The sequence below is a fragment of the Taudactylus pleione genome, unplaced genomic scaffold (assembly GCF_031769625.1).
Source record: "Taudactylus pleione unplaced genomic scaffold, aTauple2 ptg000446l, whole genome shotgun sequence".
In the NCBI taxonomy this organism is placed as follows: domain Eukaryota; kingdom Metazoa; phylum Chordata; class Amphibia; order Anura; family Myobatrachidae; genus Taudactylus; species Taudactylus pleione.
The window spans coordinates 2,475,663-2,493,899 of NW_028284848.1; the positions used below are offsets into that span (position 1 = coordinate 2,475,663).

The window sequence follows — 18,237 nt, forward strand, 5'->3', positions numbered from 1 at the left end:
AGAGCTGTCACTATCAGTGAAGCAAGCCATCATTAGGCTGAAAAATCAAAACAAACCCATCTGAGAGATAGCAAAAACATTAGGTGTGGCCAAATCAACTGTTTGGAACATTCTTAAAAAGAAAGAACGCACCGGAGAGCTCATCAACACCAAAAGACCCGGAAGACCACGGAAAACAACTGTGGTGGATGACAGAAGAATTATTTCCCTGGTGAAGAAAAACCCCTTCACAACAGTTGGCCAAATCAAGAACACTCCAGGAGGTAGGTGTATATGTGCCAAAGTCAACAATCAAGAGAAGACTTCACAAGAGTGAATATAGAGGGCTCACCACAAGATGTAAACCATTGGTGAGCCACAAAAACAGGAAGACCAGATTAGAGATTGCCAAACAACATCTAAAAAAAACATTACAGTTCTGGAACAACATCCTATGGACAGATGAAACAAAGATCAACTTGTACCAGAGTGATGGGAAGAGAAGAGTATGGAGAAGGAAAGGAACTGCTCTTGATCCAAAACATACCACCTCATCAGTGAAGCATGGTGGTGGTAGTGTCATGGCGTGGGCATGTATGGCTGCCAATGGAACTGGTTCCCTTGTATTTATTGATGATGTGACTGCAGCAGAATGAATTCTGAAGTGTTTCGGGCAATATTATATGCTCATATTCAGTCAAATGCTTCAGAACTCTTTGGATGGCATTTCACAGTGCAGATGGACAATGACCCGAAGCATACTGCAAAAGCAACCAAAGAGTTTTTTAAGGCTAAAAAGTGGAATGTTATGCAATGGCCAAGTCAATCCCCTGACCTGAATCTGATTGAGCATTCATTTCACTTGATGAAGACAAAACTGAAGATAAAATGCCCCAAAAACAAGCAGGAACTGAAGACATTTGCAGTAGAGGCCTGGCAGAGCATCACCAGGGATGAAACCCAGCGTCTGGTGATGTCTATGCATTCCAGACTTCAGGCTGTAATTGTCTGCAATGGATTTGCAACAAAGTATTAAAAAGTGAAAGTTAGATTTAGGATTGTTTAGTTTGTCCCATTACTTTTGGCCCCTTAAAAAGTGGGAGGCACATATAGAAACCGTTGTAATTCCTACACCGTTCACCTGATTTGGATGTAGTTACCCTCAAATTAAATCTGAAAGTCTGCAGTTAAAGCACATCTTGTTTGTTTCATTTCAAAGCCATTGTGGTGGTGAATGGAGGCCAAAATATGAAAATTCTGTCAATGTCCCAATATTTATGCACCTGACTGTATATACATGTCCTTTTAGAGAGAGCGGCATCAGTCTCTGACGAAGCTGTGGGTGGAGCCACGGGGAAACGCGCCAGGCATTGCTGCTCTCTCATTGTTCTGACATTTGGAGCCCTCATCAGCACGTATCTAGCCACATGGCATCACCTTCACTGGCTGCACCTCCTTGTGAGGTGTCTACATCCAGCCGCAACCTGCCCGTATGACATACACTCACTTGCAGGGCTGGCTCGAGGGTTCTGAGCACCCTGTGCTGGCTCTTGAGAGAGCTCCCTCACCTCGCGCGCGGCGAAGCCGCACGCAACCAAATTTGGGGGAGTGGCCTAATTGCCATAGGCCACACCCCCTCTGTGACATTATTTGGAGGCGTGCCCACATGGCACGCCTCCAAATAACATCAGGCTAGGGGTAAAGCCCAGCACTCCATCACTGGCTGGGCTTCCCCCAGCCCTCTCCCATCAGTGAATGGTTGCCGTGCGCATGCGCGCGGCATCCATTCACTCTCTGGGGTCCGGCACCGTGCACAGCTGCGGCGGTGGGGTCCCCAGCCTCCCGATTTGACCACCCCGAAGTGGCCTACGGGTGGAACAGCGGGCCAGCACTGTCCCTCTGAAATCGGGATGCTGGGGAGGGGTGCCGCCCTCTACGGGTGGTGCTCATGTGATACCGCACAGGTCGAACACCAATAGAGCCGGCCCTGCTCACTTGCCTTGTGAGTCGGACGTCCTGTCAGAGCACCTCAGCCACACGGTGAGCAATACAGCATCTTACAGACAGGCTCCCCTGCATAGGGTTTCCATCAGCCTGTAACACATTCCTTACAGCTCTTTCCATGCCGTGGGTCTTCCAACAGATGGTGAGCACTTTATATCCAATACACAGACTCTGTATATGGAACTGCAACAATTGTAACAGAATCATTGTCATCCATCAGCCATAGGAGTTTGGAACAGCGTTCCCCATCTATTAAGCATAATAGGAGACCTCCGATTTTAGAGGGCAACATTTTGGTCTCCAGCTTATTAAAAATTTTTCCTATTGGCGTAATCATTGATTACTGCATTATTGTATCACTTGCCATTGTGTGCCGAATCCAGCTGAAATTTGATGAATTGCTCCTACTTTTATATATGTATGTTTTTATATCTTTTGATTAAAATTACCTGAATTCAGGATAAATAATTTGTAATTTTCTTGTTAACACCCAAGCGCTGTTTTATCTATTTTATTTTGAGGTTCATGAGTGCCCCACATAGGAATACTTTTTCTTTCTCTTTTTTTGAATAATCAATATATTCCTGGGTGCACCTCCCTATCATGATAATTACAATTATACAAATATAATACAATAGGGAAGAACCACTGAGATTGTGAATCTATGCAGGTGTTTTGTTTGCCTTGTAAAGTGTTAATCTTAAAAAGGACTCTGCATGTAAGACAAAATAAAGAAATTGACTTCACCCAAAATAAATTTCAGTGAAATTAAATAAAACCCAAACTTTCACTTTAAACTCCATTCAATGGATCTTCGGGAGTATCCAATGGGATAAATTTACTAAGCGGCTTGTTTGGTGTCATTTAGAACCAGCTGGAAAACACCTTCAACTGACAGCGGTTTTCATGTCAAGTTGTTAGCATGTACTAAAGGTTGGTTTTAATGTCTAAACATAATCCGCTGTCTATGCCTGGCGCATTTTAAATGACAACCTGCCATGCTGTGCTCTGTTTGGCAGCGATTTTCTACAGCCATGGCCAAATTTTGAGAATGACACAAGTATTGGTTTTCACAAAGTTTGCTGCTTCAGTGTTTTTAGACCTTTTTGTCAGGTGTTACTATGGTATACTGAAGTAAAATTACAAGCATTTCATTCCTGTCAAAGGCTTTTATTGACAATTACATTAAGTTTATGCAAAGAGTCAATATTTGCAGTGTTGACTTCTTTTTCAACACCTGTGCAATTCGCCCTGGCATGCTGTCGACCAACTTCTGGGCCACATACTGGGTCTCATTCAGACCCGGTCGCAAGCGCTGAGTGCTCGCAACCGGGTCTATGTTAAGGCCCTGCGCAGCGGCCGCACTGCATGTGCGCAAGCCCCGGAGCGAGAGAGAAATTCTCTCGCTCCAGAGCTCTCTACAAAAGGGGCGGCTGACGATGTTGATCGACAGCTCGCCCCGTTTTGTAGGCGGAGCGGTGGGGTGGCTACACAAACGGAGGCATTCCTGACGGAACGCCTGCCGTTTTGTGGGCGGCCGCACTGACATCAGCAGTGATGTCAGTGGGGAGCTTCCTGCTCGATCAGAGCAGAAAGCTCCCTGGGGCTTGCGGTTGCCGAGACCCAACCTTAGGGTCTCGTCGCAAGCCCCGATGGTCGCGATGGTCTTGACCATTGCGACCATCACCCTGGTTGGTCGCTAAAGCTTAGCTAGTGACCAGGAGGCCGCACTAAAAAACACTAGAGGCTGCCCTCATTCAGAATGAGCGGTCGCTTCTTGCGACCGCCTCTGAATGAGGGCCACTGACTGATGGCTGCCTAACCAATGTTTGGAGTTTGTCAGAATTTGTGGGTTTGTTTGTTCACCCGCCCCTTGAGGATTGACCACAAGTTCTCAATAGGATTAAGGTCTGGGGAGTTTCCTGGCCATGGACCCAAAATTTTGATGTTTTGTTCCTCGAGCCACTTAGTTATCACTTTTGCCTTATGGCAAGGTGCTCCATCATGCTGGAAAAGGCATTGTTAGTCACCAAACTGTTCTTGGATGGTTGGGAGAAGTTGCACTTGGAGGATGTTTTGGTACCATTCTTTATTCATAGGCAAAATTGTGAGTAAGCCCACTCCCTTGGCTGAGAAGTAACCCCACATATGAATGGTCCCAGGATGCTTTACTGTTGGCATAACACAGGACTGATGGTAGAACTCACCTTTCCTTTTCCGGAAAAGCATTTTTACAGATGCCCCAAACAATCTGAATGGGGATTCATCAGAGAAAATAACTTTACCCCAGTCCTCAGCAGTCCAATCCCTGTACCTTTTGCAGAATATCAGTCTGTCCCTGAAGTTTTTCCTGGAGAGAAATGGCTTCTTTGCTGCCCTTCTTGACACCAGGGCATCTTCGCCTCACTGTGCGTGAAGATGCACTCACACCTGCCTGCTGCCATTCCTGAGTAAGCTCTGCACTGGTGGTGCCCCGATCCCGCAGCTGAATCAACTTTAGGAGACGGTCCTGGCACTTGCTGGATGTTCGTGGGTGCCCTGAAGCCTTCTTCACAACTATTGAACCTCTCTCCTTAAAGTGTTGATTTAGGTGCAATCTTACTAGCAGCAATATCCTTGTCTGTGAAGCCCTTTTTGTGTAAAGAAATAATGACTGCACGTGTTTCATTGCAGGTAACCATGGTTAACAGAGGAAGAACAATTATTTCAAGCTCCACCCTCCTTTTAAAGTTTCCAGTCTGTTATTCTAACTCACAGGTTCTCAAACTCAGTCCTCAGGACCCCAAACAGTGCATGTTTTTCAGGTCTCCTCACAGAATCATAATTACATCACCTGTGGATCTTTGAAAATGTATCAGTCAGTAATGAATACACCTGGGAAACCTGCTGGGTAACCTGGAAAAGATGTCCTGTGTGTGGTCCTGAGGACCGAGTTTGAGAACCACTGTTCTAACTCAAACAGCATGACAGAGTGATCTCCAGCCTTGTCCTTGTCAACACTCTCACCTGTGTTAACGAGAGAATCACTGACATGATGTCAGCTGGTCCTTTTGTGGCAGGGATGAAATGCAGTATAAAAGTTGTTTTTGGGATTAAGTTCATTGTCATGGCAAAGAGGGACTTTGCAATTAATTGCAATTCATCTGATCACTCTTCATAACATTCTGGAGTATATGCAAATTGCCATCATTAAAACTGAAGCAGCAGACAAAACTTTTGGCCAAGCCTGTATTCCATTTGGAATAGAAGCTAAACAATAGACAAGCACTGCACAGATCACTATGATCTGTGCAGGCTTTGTTAGGTTTCTAAATATAGAAATAGTAAAATGCAAGGAAAACACAATGCGTGGGGTCCCCCTCCAAATCCATAACCAACCCCAGACCTCTGAGCATATGCTGATATTATAGAATAGGGGGGGAAACGGTGTGAGGCTCACTTTTTCCAATAACCAGAACCAGGCTGATCCAGCTGGGGGACAACGCTATAGTAGGGAGACACACGGTGCTGGACAGCCCAGGGCTGGAATCACTCCTAACCCCTCCCCCCCCCCGAGGAAAAAACAGCCCTGGCCTTTCAGCCCAGGGCTATTTCCCGCACCCTGGTGTAATTGGGTGCAGGGACAATGGTAATCAGGTAAGACTATTGTTCTTTAAAAGCGGCCTTCACATACCATACAGCCTACCCTGGCATGATGGCACTTGTAGAACCACAAGTGCCAGCATGCCTGGACATTAAGGGCCCGCTGGTGTTTGTAGTCCGCCTGTAAAAAAAAATATAAAAAAAAAGACAAGAAACAAGAACGGGGATGGCAACTGATCAGTCTTCCACTATGAATGCTATTGGGATGGGGTTCCTATTGCTAGACTGCCGAATGCTACATTGGCAGGCATAGGGGAGCGGGTAAGGATTGCTTAAATTAAGATCTACTGCACAGAGGGCCTGATTCAGACCCAGCCGCTAAGCCGTGATCGCTCGCTATGGGCGATTGTTGCCCATCTGCGTATGCATCACAGTGCGCGTGCACGAGCCAGTTACTGCAATCGGGAATCGTGCGCTCGCAGCTCAAAGACTGAGCGCTACCTTGAGTGACAGATAGTGCCGTTTGTTGGTGTTAACAGGGGAAGGTGCTTGTGAACGGGGGAGTGGTGGTGCGAACGCAGGCGTGTCTGGCCATCAAAACGGCGTTTAAAGGGCATGCATAATTAGCATGGAGGAGTCACTGCACACGTCACCTGGTTGTATTTCAGTCAAAGGCCATTGATTCATTACATGAGTTCAACCACTGGATAGCCTGTGCTGCACTTCTGCTAGAGCAGTGGTTCTCAAACTTCGTCCTCAGGACTCCACACAGTCCACATTTTCCAGGTCTTGTGGCAGGTGCACAGGTGTATTCATTACTCACTGACATTTAAAAAATTGAACATGTGGAGCTAATTATTTCACATGCGATTCCGTGAGACCTGGAAAACATGCACTGTTTGGGGTCCTGAGGAGAGTTTGAGAACCTGTGTGCTAGAGCATGCTTACAGTCTGGGAGTGTCAGGCCCTTGTCTACACACTCTGACTCGAGGAATCAGCTTACCACTGATCTTTCCTGCAAGGAGACTGGTCATGGCCGGGATGGCTCTACAGCAGATTTTCCCTCCATTCTGCTAATCTTAAAGGGAAGAAAAACTTACAACTAAGATGTATTTGGTAATTATGTAAATATTCTTTCTTTGGGTTCCAGAGGGTCCACAGAAATTACCTTGGGATGCAGCTGGAGTGATCCAGACACCAAACAGTCAACAAGCTTTAGCTCCCAGGATGCACTGGGTCCTCCTCCATACATAACCCCACCCCGGGTTACAGGAAGTCGGTTTTCTTGGTGCAGGAGCACCATGCGGCCACCTTGTCTGATGTAAGAATATTTTTTCAGGGTGTTCTGAGGGTTCAGCCTCCCTTTGTTCCCCCGGTAGCCCCGTGGGATTTGACATTGGTACTCAGGGCTTTACAGGCTCCTCCATTTGAATCCCTGAAATCAGTAGACCTGAAGTGGTTGACAGCAAAGACAGTTTTTCTTCTACTTATCGGTTCGGCCCGCAGGGTCTGATTTAGCAGCCTTATCTTTTCGGTCTTTTTTTTTAATTTTTTAAATATTTCAGGATAGAACTGTTCTTCACACCAGGGCCGGCTACCTTCCTAAGGTGGTATCTTGGTTTCATATGAATGAAGAAATTGTGGTTCCGGCTTTGCAAGCTTCTGGCCTTTCGGCTGGTGAAGCATCATTGGATGTTGTGCGGGCTCTACATATCTATTGTAGACCGCACTACCTCCATTAGAAAGACAGATTCTTTATTTGTGTTGTTTGGCTGTCATAAGCGAGGCTGGCCAGCTAATAAACAGACTTTGGCCAGATGGTTGCGTATGACAATTTCTCAAGCTTACACACAAGCTGAACTTGTTGTTCCGGACACGGTTACAGCACATTCTACGGGATCTGTGGGACCATCGTGGGCGGTGCGACAGGGTGCCTCTGCTGAACAGATTTGCAAGGTAGCCACGTGGTCTTCCGTCCACATCTTTAGCAAATTTTATGTGTTTGATATATTTGACTCTCAGGATGCTTCCTTTGGGCGTAGGATTCTCCTTTCTACTGAGACACAGGAGCATCCCCACCCCTAGGAGGAACTGCTTTGGGACATCTCAAGGTAATTTCTGTGGACCCTGTGGAACCCGAAGAAGAAAATAATAGTTATGGTATAACATACCTTTGTTAACTTTTTCTTTGCGGTCCATAGGGTCCACAGAGTACCCGCTCTAACACACCTGTTGTTGGGAAATTCTTTTTTGTTTTATTTCTAGGATTCCCTCTTCTTACAGAGAGTGTGTCTGGAATGCAGGGGTACTTCATTCCTTTTCAATTTTTCTTTCTTGCTCCTGCTTGATAACAAACTGACTTCCTGTAGCCAGGGGCAGAGTATGTATGGAGTAGGACCCAGTGCATCCTGGGAGCTAAAGCTTGTTGACTGTTTGGTGCCTGGATCACTCCAGCTACATCCCAAGGTAATTTCTGTGGACCAAATGGACCTTAAAGAAAAAGAGTTAACAAAAGGTATGTTATACCATAACTCTTATTTTCAGCTGTATGTAGAGGATGTTGATACCGCCAAAACCACAAACAGAATTCCCCAAAAACACATTCTTCAGTATGTGATGACGCTGTATAAACTAGTAGCACATAATGCAGTCATTACATAGGAAACTAATTACACATTACCCTTTGTGTGGCCTAAAAGATCAGCAATTTCAGCCAAAAGCGATTGGGACAAACCAGATTTTGATCAGGAATGCAGGAAAGTAAGTGTGTGGACATACATGTACTAAACTTAATGTTTCTTAGTTGAATGTGTATTATGGTGTAAATAAATACGGATAGCTTTTACATCAGTTTTGTTATTTTGTGTTTGATCCAACAAGCACTGCCGTATATGCTTTATTTCAATCTTTTGTGGGTTGGCAATTCACCTTCATTTGAGGGCTGTGGCTGCTGGGTCATACTCCATCAATTAGAATATCAATATGCTAGTGCTAGGTAGTTTTTTTTCTTGCCATGTTCCCAGTTTGATGCATATATTTTTTTGCCAAATGGTCAGTTTGTTACATTTTCTGAACACTAAGAAACAGAAATGGCTTGTAGTATTGTGGAATATGGAGTTCATACACCATTTTATGGACAGTCCACCTTCACTTACAGATTAACCTCGAGAGCTACTTAAACAAAGCTTATATAGGTTAACACTCAACATTCCATAGTTTGGCAGCTCCGTGAATTCACTGCTCATATTACAGGATAATAAATAATTTCAAGAGACATACATTTTTTACGTTGTTTTATTTAATAAATAAGTTCAATTAACAGTATTGTAAAAAGTGAACACCTGCTAAAATAAAAAGGCACTTAAAAACATGATTGTGACAAACATTAAAACACAGGCAAAGCAAATGGTTGAAGGCCAATATACACTGAATCCGTATGGCACAATTGAAACACAAAGTATGTGACAAGGCTTTATAATGAAATGGTCACAGTGTGAGTAACCAGAGACAAGTATAATTTTACAGCTTGAGATCGAGTCCTGACAAAAAGGCAGTAAGTGATTAGGAAGACAAAGCAGCACCAGATTTCAAGCACACACTGACCTGATTTACGGGTTATAAATAACCCAACCAAAAACAATCAGTGCATTATTTGTTTAAAGCCAGGCAGCAATTCATTCAGAGCTAGAATTTACCATTTACAGGACCATGTATTACATTCATTCAAAAGTATTTTTCTTCCTTGCTCACCTGCACTAACATTCATACATGATATGAGTCACAAAAGCCACCCTACATTACTCTACTTCCCAAGCCTGCTGATCATGCTAAAGTCTGAGGTATCCATCACATTCACATGGTTCGTAAATTCCAGCTCGGATTGTCCTTGTGAAGAAGACCTCTCACTATAATACTTTCATCGGTGAAGCCTTCAGTGATTAAATTCCCCCCCACAAAGAAAAACCGAAAGATAGCTGCTTGCAGAGATAGGAGGTCAGAAAGGCACAGCGTGACCTTCAGTGACTATGAAACTACGCAGTCTAATTTGTTTTGACAGTCCAATGGCACCGATTAATTTTCTTGCATACCAGATTTTGCAGTTTTTTTTGCTTTTTACATAAACTGCACATTGTGAAAATCTGTGTCATACACTGTAATGCTTTAGTAAATCACTGCAGTACTGCCCATCTGAAACCAGCGGGTGGGTACGAAAAACAAAAAAAATGGCTAGTTTGCATACAGTGTAGTAAATTGTACACGTCATTCATTTTCCCTCATATTTTGGATTCACCACAGTTGTCACTGCACTCTTGTAGATAGGGTTTTCACCCTGTAAAGAGAAAATGGGATGATTAATACAACATTTTGCAGCTCTTGGCCAAAATAGATTATCTAAATAAAGTTATCAGGGTAAAAGGAAGAAAAAAAAAAAAAAAGTGTTTGGAATATTAAACCAATCTTACTGCTGAAACACGCACACAATGCAGACGGTGCGGTTTAGACATGGGTACAGTAAGAGGGCAGAATTACAGCAATGTAAGAAAGCATTTACAATACAGTATAACCATGATATACATTTCTATTAGCAGTACAAGCAGTTAGTTCTTAAGACGGCTGTTTTAGGCTTTAGATATATAAAAATGAATGTACAAATTTTTAATGGTGTAACACCAACAATCAGTGACAAATCTGTTTCACAGATGTGTAATTGTTGTTTGCACAGGTCTACCTAATGCACAGCAGTCAGTCTCAGCAGATTTATACCTTTGTGTGTTTTGAACTACAAACCACACAATACTAGGGGCCAAATGTAATAGCCCGAGGTTTGTGGTAGCAGCAACAATGCTGGCAAGATAGCCAATAGTTTTAACACAACAATTGCTTTAAAGGCAAAACCAGGTTGGTTTTGCTGTAAACTAATTGCCACTTTAAATCTAGTGACTTACTCGTTGGAACCGCAGGCCCTAAGTGTTTAAAGCACAGCAAAGTGTGATAAACCGCTGAGGCTAGAAGAGAAATGCTAGAAAAGAAACAAACATTTCACGAAGGTAAAATTAATCACAGGGTGAGTCACCACTGTACGGATTTGCAAAGCTGCACGCAAGCAGCTTTGCAATTCTGTCCTTGATCATAAGCAAAAGTAGCAGGAGGTGTCCGACACCCCCTGCTGCATTTACGATCCCAGTACTGCGAATGAGGTCGCAGACTGAGATAACCTTCGCAACCATCGATGGAGAGCACTAGCCAGTTGAGTAAGCCATAGCTTACATAGGCTGGCTGGCTTGTCAGGTCAGGAAACTTGACGCAGATCCTGGCCTTGTCACTCCTGGAAAACGGGGGTGACACTCTCAATCAAAAGTTCGGGCAGAGGCATAGCAGGGGCTGCAGGCGATCGGGAATCTGGGTTCAGCATTGCACATACGGGCAATGCCAAATAAGCCTCACAGACTTAAAAGTCTACCACACAGAGCATACATGAAGCTTAATACGCAACCGATTTAAATAGGATGATCTGAAAACAAAAGCTAATCAGTATCCACATCACAAATAATGAATTCCAGCAATGAACTATAACCCAAGCAGTAATCTGCCTCACAGCACTGTAGGTAATATACGTGGCTCAACAAGCCACATTTTTAATGTATCCTTCATTTAAAAATAAAAAACCACAACAGTAAAATAAATCCATAAGATTTTGCCATACTGTGAAAAACTGCCTAGTACAAATCTAAAGGTAGCAACTGCCTAGTACAAATCTAAAGGTAGCAGATAGTGGAACGACAGTACGATTACAACATTGTAATCGTACAGTCATTCCTTATCCCCTGTAGTGCCTACACTGAACGATAGGTCGCTCAGTGTAGGCACCCTCCCTCTCATCCCTGAACATGGTCAATCTGTCGTCATCGGCAGATTGACCGGCAAGTACAGGCGATTATTGATGTAAAAAACGACCAGCGGGAGCGCGCATTGCTGGTAGTTTCCGACATTTTCATGTTAACGATTAATGAGTGATTGAACGATAACGTTATCGTTCAATCGCTCATTTTAATCGCCTAGTGGATACGCGGATTTAGACTGCATCCATCTGTTGTATATACCAAAGTCTGACATTAGGAGGAAAAATTTAAACGGTTTTGAAGCAGTTTGTGAATAACAGCCTTCCCTCCTATTAGTCTTGTATAGCCCCTTACAGCAGAACTACACAGTTTCCCATTTCAAATGATGCGGCCCCTGAAAAGTGATTCTCTGGTGATCATGTATGACCTCTAGCGAGTAACTTCCACACTGCAAAATCATTTAATCACCGGACAATATCACCTTGCACTACAGTAGTGGTTCTCAACCATCAAGTTCTCCTAACAGATGCCTGACCACCTCCTTCCTAGCACATATAAACTTGGGGGCACACTCATTTGAAAGCAGGTAATAGTCCCCTTTCCATAAAGTGTCTTAGTAGTTATCTGGTTAGTACCAGACAATAACACCCTACACTATAAAAAGCCATCATCCAGATAGGAGGGTATATTAATGCCCAGAGTTCTACGTTTCTAAATGGTATGGCTTGTTGTGCTACTATATTATTCATTACCTTTAAAGCAAATATATAGAAATTATATTTAATATAGAATAAAAATACAGAAATGTATAATGTGTGAGTACTGCAAAAAAAAAAAGCCTCAGTGACAAATGGTTAAACTGCTTATTTTGAAAGCCAAATGTCATTTAACTGTAGCGATTATTAAAGACAAATTTCCATGCCAGCTTTCCCATAAATACTGGAAGTCACACTGCAGTAAAACACACGCATTGCAGTGACAGTGTTAATGGTCTGAGAAGCATCAAAGTGCAAGAAGCATGCAGAAGAGGCAGAAAGGGAGAGCAAATACAAACTGAGAGACTTAGAGAGGAGCTTTGCGTCCATAGTTTGGGTTCTTGAAATTATTTATAGGACTCTTGTAAATAGGATTCTCTTGCTGGAGAAATGAATCCATAAAAGAAAAAAAGTTCACATTTACAGACAAGGCCAGTGAAATGGTATAGACAGTAAAAGCACCAGTGAAATAGTATAGACAGTAACAGCAAAGGAACATTTAAAAGAACAGCTTATGTTTAGAATGTGATCATCAGTTTAGCAGCATAACACCTTGTGGTCCCGCATGTACATTTATGAGGCAGAGGGGTCTATGTACTAAAGGAGAGGAGAGGAGAGGAGAGGAGAGGAGAGGAGAGGAGAGGAGAGGAGAGGAGAGGAGAGAGAGAGAGAGAGAGAGGATGGAGATTAAAGTACCAAAAAATCAGCTCCTAAACGTCATTTTTGAAACGCAGCCTGTAAAGTGACAGTTAGGAGCTGATTGGTTGGTACTTTGGACAGAGATAAAAGTACCAACCAATCAGCTTCTGTTACTTTACAGGCTGTGTTTGAAAAATGAGTTAGGAGCCGATTTTTTGGTACTTAATCTCCATCCACTTTCTCTCTCCAAGGCTTAGTACATAGACCCCAGAGTCAGTTAGCCACAAGGATCGATAATGTGCAGTTTGCAGTATATAAAACATTGCTGATTTCTTCAGCTCTATGGGGTGGGGGTGAGAAAGAATAAGCAAAGTTTCTTTCCTGTAGTATCCCGAGCGGTTCCTATGTGTCCTAGAACGTAACTGATCACACCCCACGTCTCTCCTCACTCTGTCACACAACCCAATGCACAATACATTACTTAAAATGCTAGCTGGTAGAAGTTGCACAAACATTATGGCATTTGGCATTTGTATTATCCAGCAATGTTTGAGAGAACTGTCAGCAGGTTCTACTTTAGCTCTTTATAATCATACATAGCACCATGTGCACTATGTAACAAAGGGGTTATTCTCAGTGACCATACAGTGCCCGAGACAGAGAATGTAAACAGTTCAGCTGTCAGCATGCTCCCAAGGACTAGAGGAAGCCGGGTAATGAGGCACAACAGAGCACTGTATGTGACATTAGATGCTCTCATGGGAGTAGTAGTAGTTATGGCAGGAACTAGTGTTTCGGTTATTGTCTTGTAATACAAGCTGCCTTGTGTTTTATGTATTCATCAAATGCCAGTTCAGACTATCAAAAATAGATTTCTGCTGTAGAGCTCACCCAACTAAGCAGGAGTGTGTTCCCTATGACCTACCTCAGCACCCCCACAACAGCGGAAAGATTAATATAATGCCAGCTGTAGTGATCAGGCCCAGAAGTAATCAATCACCAGAAATGATATTTCATGTATGTATAAAGCAACTGTATTCTATTGCTCTGTGTGTTCAGTGTGTAAACCGGTGCTGTAATACGTATCAAAATGGATGCCAGGTACTATGCCATAGAGATGACCCAAGTCTGTGCTGCAGAGGGGTTGATAGGTAGAATGAGGTTTACGACTTCTGAGTCCTTTGAAGCCAGCCCAGAAACTATGTCCAGATCACAACATTTGTGATAAGTTTATACAATTGGATCCTATTTCTTTGGCACTTAAAAAAGCTCTGCAGAAATGTGAAAAACTGCCCCGTGCCATGCTGATAGAATAATGTGAGAGTCAGAATTCAATAACATTTGGCTCTGAGGGTTAACCAGGAGGCAGCTAAGTTAAGGGATCTCAGCTAGCTATGGCTGTTCACCATCATAGGAGAAGCAAAGACACGCTGAGGTGTCCTATCAACTGCTAAGCGATCTCCTTCACGCCAATTATACTTCATAATTCTTGAGAGTTATTACTTTTTATTTCTGAAACTATTTTGCCTATTAGTTGTATGTCATTTTTGTAATATTATTTGTAATAAGCGTTGAAAATCTTAATTCGAATTAAGAGGTCTATTTACTAAGCAGTGTTAGGAGAAGTGAAAAGTGATAAGGTGCCAGCCAATCAGCTCCCAACTGTCATCTCACAGGCTGTGTTTGAAAAATGACTGTTAGGAGCTGATTGGCTGGCACCTTATCACTTTTCCTAACACTGCTCAGTAAATAGACCCTTAAATCTCCTTTCATTTAGCCTGGCTTTTCTTTACAGACTCATAGCTACATATACATGTGATATCATTGGTGATTATTAATAACTGTGTGTAGGTAGAAGTGAAGGGCTACTTGGTGTCAAACCACTGAGAACCCCTTAATGGTGGAAGTGAAGTTGTGTGATTAACCATGAGTGCCAACGTAACCATTAATCGTGGTCAACAGTCTCAGATTGACGTATTTGGGAACCGGCTGATCATGACACCATCATTGATTACAGCTCAGTGAGAGAATCTGCTGACTACCAGGGTTCCAAATTGGAAAGGGCGTAGCTCGTATGAGAGATTATTCTGGGTGCACAGTAACTGCAGTACCAACATGTAGTTCTTAGTTGAAAAGGGGCAATACTTATCCTAGGCATAAGAAAGAGAACAAAAACCTGGCACTAAATTGGTCCAGATCTAGACAAATATCAGTGAGGTACATTTAAAACAAACAGTCCATAATCATATCCAAATTTGTTAATATAATATCATATCCACATTATTTGTTATATATAACCTGCAGTTTAAAAACATTTACAGAGAAAGAAAACTAACTTTGAAAGGAAGAGTGAAATACATACATGGATCATAGATTAGGAATGGGATTGAAATACCGGCAGCTGTTCACCGAGCCCAAAGCTCCTATCTTCAACTGATTACAAATCCAGCGATCCTGCCTGTCCCTCTGCTACCTGTACAGGTGATTGTGCTGGATGTTTTTCATCAACAGAAGTGACCAAATATGTGCTTAAACATCCCATTTACAGAATCTATAGGAATTCACATCTCCTTATACTATTAATGAGATTTTTACTAATATGTAAAGAATCTCAGCAAAAGGAGGCTGCAAATGTGTCCAATTATAGAGAATGGAGGAGACTGTCAATACAAAAGGACACTGTCAGAGGGGATTGTACAACGTAAGTAAATAGATAGAAAGTGAGAATAGAAATGAAGCCATCACATTGCTGCTTTTCCTTAAACAGGTAAAATAATGGAACAACACTTACAGCGTCCCATTTGGCATTCATCTTTTCTTTTTCAAATTTGGCAAACTCTCTTCTGTCATGGATGATCATAAGAAGCTTCCATATAAGCAGTAAGGCCAGCCCGATGAGAACAATTCCCGCAACTACACCAGCAACAATGGGAATGATGTCAGGACCACTAGGGCACTCTGAAAAGGCATTAATCATCATTAATAGAAATTATTAAACAGTGACCTTACAAAACTTACAAAAAAGACAACACAAAGTGCAAACAGAAACAACAGTAGACGTGCCCTGGTAACAGGGGGGCAGTATTCTGTCTGTGCAGCCTCCCATCTGCTCTCCATTGGGGTGTAAGTTATCAGGAGTTGAATACACAAGTTGTATGGTAAAGTTTTACACTAATCATTGCTCTGTCACTTTGTGATTACATGGTAGTTAGTGCTTAGCTATAGATTTTTGTACTCTTCTCTGAAGTGGGATTGTTACCATAAAAACATCTGAATTGGTTGCTATAGGTGACACCACTGGTTCTATAGTCATCTATGACTCAGCCTTCAGAAATGTTACAGACACTGCGGTCTGTTCATCCTATGCAAGTGCTGTTACAATAAAGGAGAATCCTGCTGGGATGTGTACAAATTCATATAGCTACAACAGTATACAATAAAAGAAGTCTTGCCTGGGTCTTTCACAACATGCACGTGAACCTCCGTGTTTGCATGGACAGAGTAGGTGAAGTAGAACCAGCAGTCATCTGCATCTTTCTCTTTGCAGTGTGTCAGAGCATCTTTCTGTCCGGGCTGGGGCAACTTATCACGACTGTCCACAATAGTGAAATTGAAAGCTTTGCAATTATTGCAGGCTGGCTGCTTCTCTCCTTTAGGGAACGCAATGCACTGGACACATTCCCTTTTATTGAGAAATAAAAACAATAAGTACATAAAGACAGTGGCTAATAGAAAAAACAAAACAAAACACCATAGGTTATTAAAACAGTTAAAATGAATATAAAAAGCCCAGAATAAACCAAAACCATTAGTTTCAAGAAAGTTAAAAAGGACATGGAACATTCTCTAAGCATCTTAAGCTGCAATTACTAACACCCCCATTATTTTTCACCATTGATCTTCTATTCACAAACATACACAAGCGCAGATAGGGGGTATCCAATTAGCCGTGACTAATTACCTTGCCCGGGGCTATCCAATTAGCCCCGAAGCCGGCACTTGTCAGGGAATTTTGTTTCGCCTGCCTGAGGCAGGCGAAAACAAATTCTGATAAGGTGTTTTTCTCCCTATTGCGGATCCCATGTATTTTCGTGAGAAAAACAGAACATTTTCGGCCATAATAAATGGGGTTTAATTGGGTTCACACGATAATCTGCGAAAAATACCTGAACATCAGCAAAAAATTTTCGGAGCTAATTAGATACCCCCATAGACTTAATATATCGTTCGCTGAGTGCACGAGTGATATATCGCCCAGTTTGTGCCTGGCACAGTGCTGGCTACATGTGAATGACATCGTTCGTACAGTTGAACAACCCTATATAGTTCAGTTTTCTGCGCGTGTGTACACAATATATCTGTCAACCATGTCGTTCACAGAATATCGCATCAGCCTTGCTGCACAGCAGGTGCAATAGATCATTCCCAACCAAAACGACCGCAAATTAGGTTGGCCGCAAGAACCATACCAAACTACATAAACTGGGCATATTAAAATAGATTCCTTTGGCCAGATATATCGTGCAGCTGACTGGCAAATATGTATGCTTACCAGTCAGTAGGTCCTTCGTCCAAGTGTGTACCCCATATAAGAAACAAACTAACTGAGCTAACTGGTCAGCTGACTAAAATTAATACATCTGTTCAGTGTCAGGATTGACTCTCCCCCACCACACTTACTGCATGTAATTTCTAATCACCCGCTTTCCCATGTAATGCATCCACTCTTTGGAGTGTTGCAATGTGCAACTGCAGTATAAAGTAATGGTGTAACCAATTTTTGTGCATAAAGCCTGTGCTCCAATCAAGGGTAATGCAAACTGGTAACTGTACACTAACTAAAGACAACAGATACATTCACTATCCATCATTGAGCCAAGCACATGGGAATACATTTTATATATATATATATCTATATATATATATATCTATATATCTATCTATCTATCTATCAATATAGCTGACCACAAGCGCCTCCTAGTGCATATACAGTGAACCAATTAAACCTGTGCAAAAGCAATTTTTTGTGTTTATATCCTTGTCCTTATCCAGGACCGTGACATACAAGTGACTTTGTGCAATAAATACAACCGTGTAATATATATGAATAAGTGCGGACCCTGACCTTGCACTTTATGAACTCTTCCCAAAATACCTTTGGAAAAGATAAGCTATAAATCCGATTTATTTTAAGAAATACATATTTATTTTTCACTAAAAATCGCTATTTATTATCTTTTAGTACTAGCTTTTTATCCATTATTTCTGTGTATTTATGTCATTGTGTGTTGTCTATGAATTGTTTTATTTAATTAAAAAAAAATTTCTGCACATTATTTATGCAGTTTTAAATATATTTATTCATATATATTACACGGTTGTATTTATTGCACAAAGTCACTTGTATGTCACGGTCCTGGATAAGGACAAGGATATAA

General features: G+C 42.2%; 1 protein-coding gene across 3 annotated transcripts in view; it reads right to left on the reverse strand.

Moving 5' to 3' along the window:
- Positions 1-8,844: 8,844 nt before the first annotated feature.
- Positions 8,845-18,237, reverse strand: part of ITGB1 (integrin subunit beta 1) — a 40,874-nt gene continuing 31,481 nt past the window's right edge. Inside the window, exons 14-17 of one of the 3 annotated variants that reach the window (XM_088447966.1) lie at positions 16,252-16,481; positions 15,591-15,757; positions 12,468-12,542; positions 8,845-9,895 (exon numbers count right to left, since the gene is read on the reverse strand). In XM_088447966.1, the coding sequence (XP_088304092.1) occupies positions 12,468-12,542; positions 15,591-15,757; positions 16,252-16,481 (472 nt within the window). In that variant the 3' untranslated portion in view covers positions 8,845-9,895. Of the gene's footprint in view, positions 9,896-12,459; positions 12,543-15,590; positions 15,758-16,251; positions 16,482-18,237 lie in introns of all 3 variants that reach the window. The other 2 variants (XM_088447965.1, XM_088447967.1) reach the window with 2 other exon arrangements.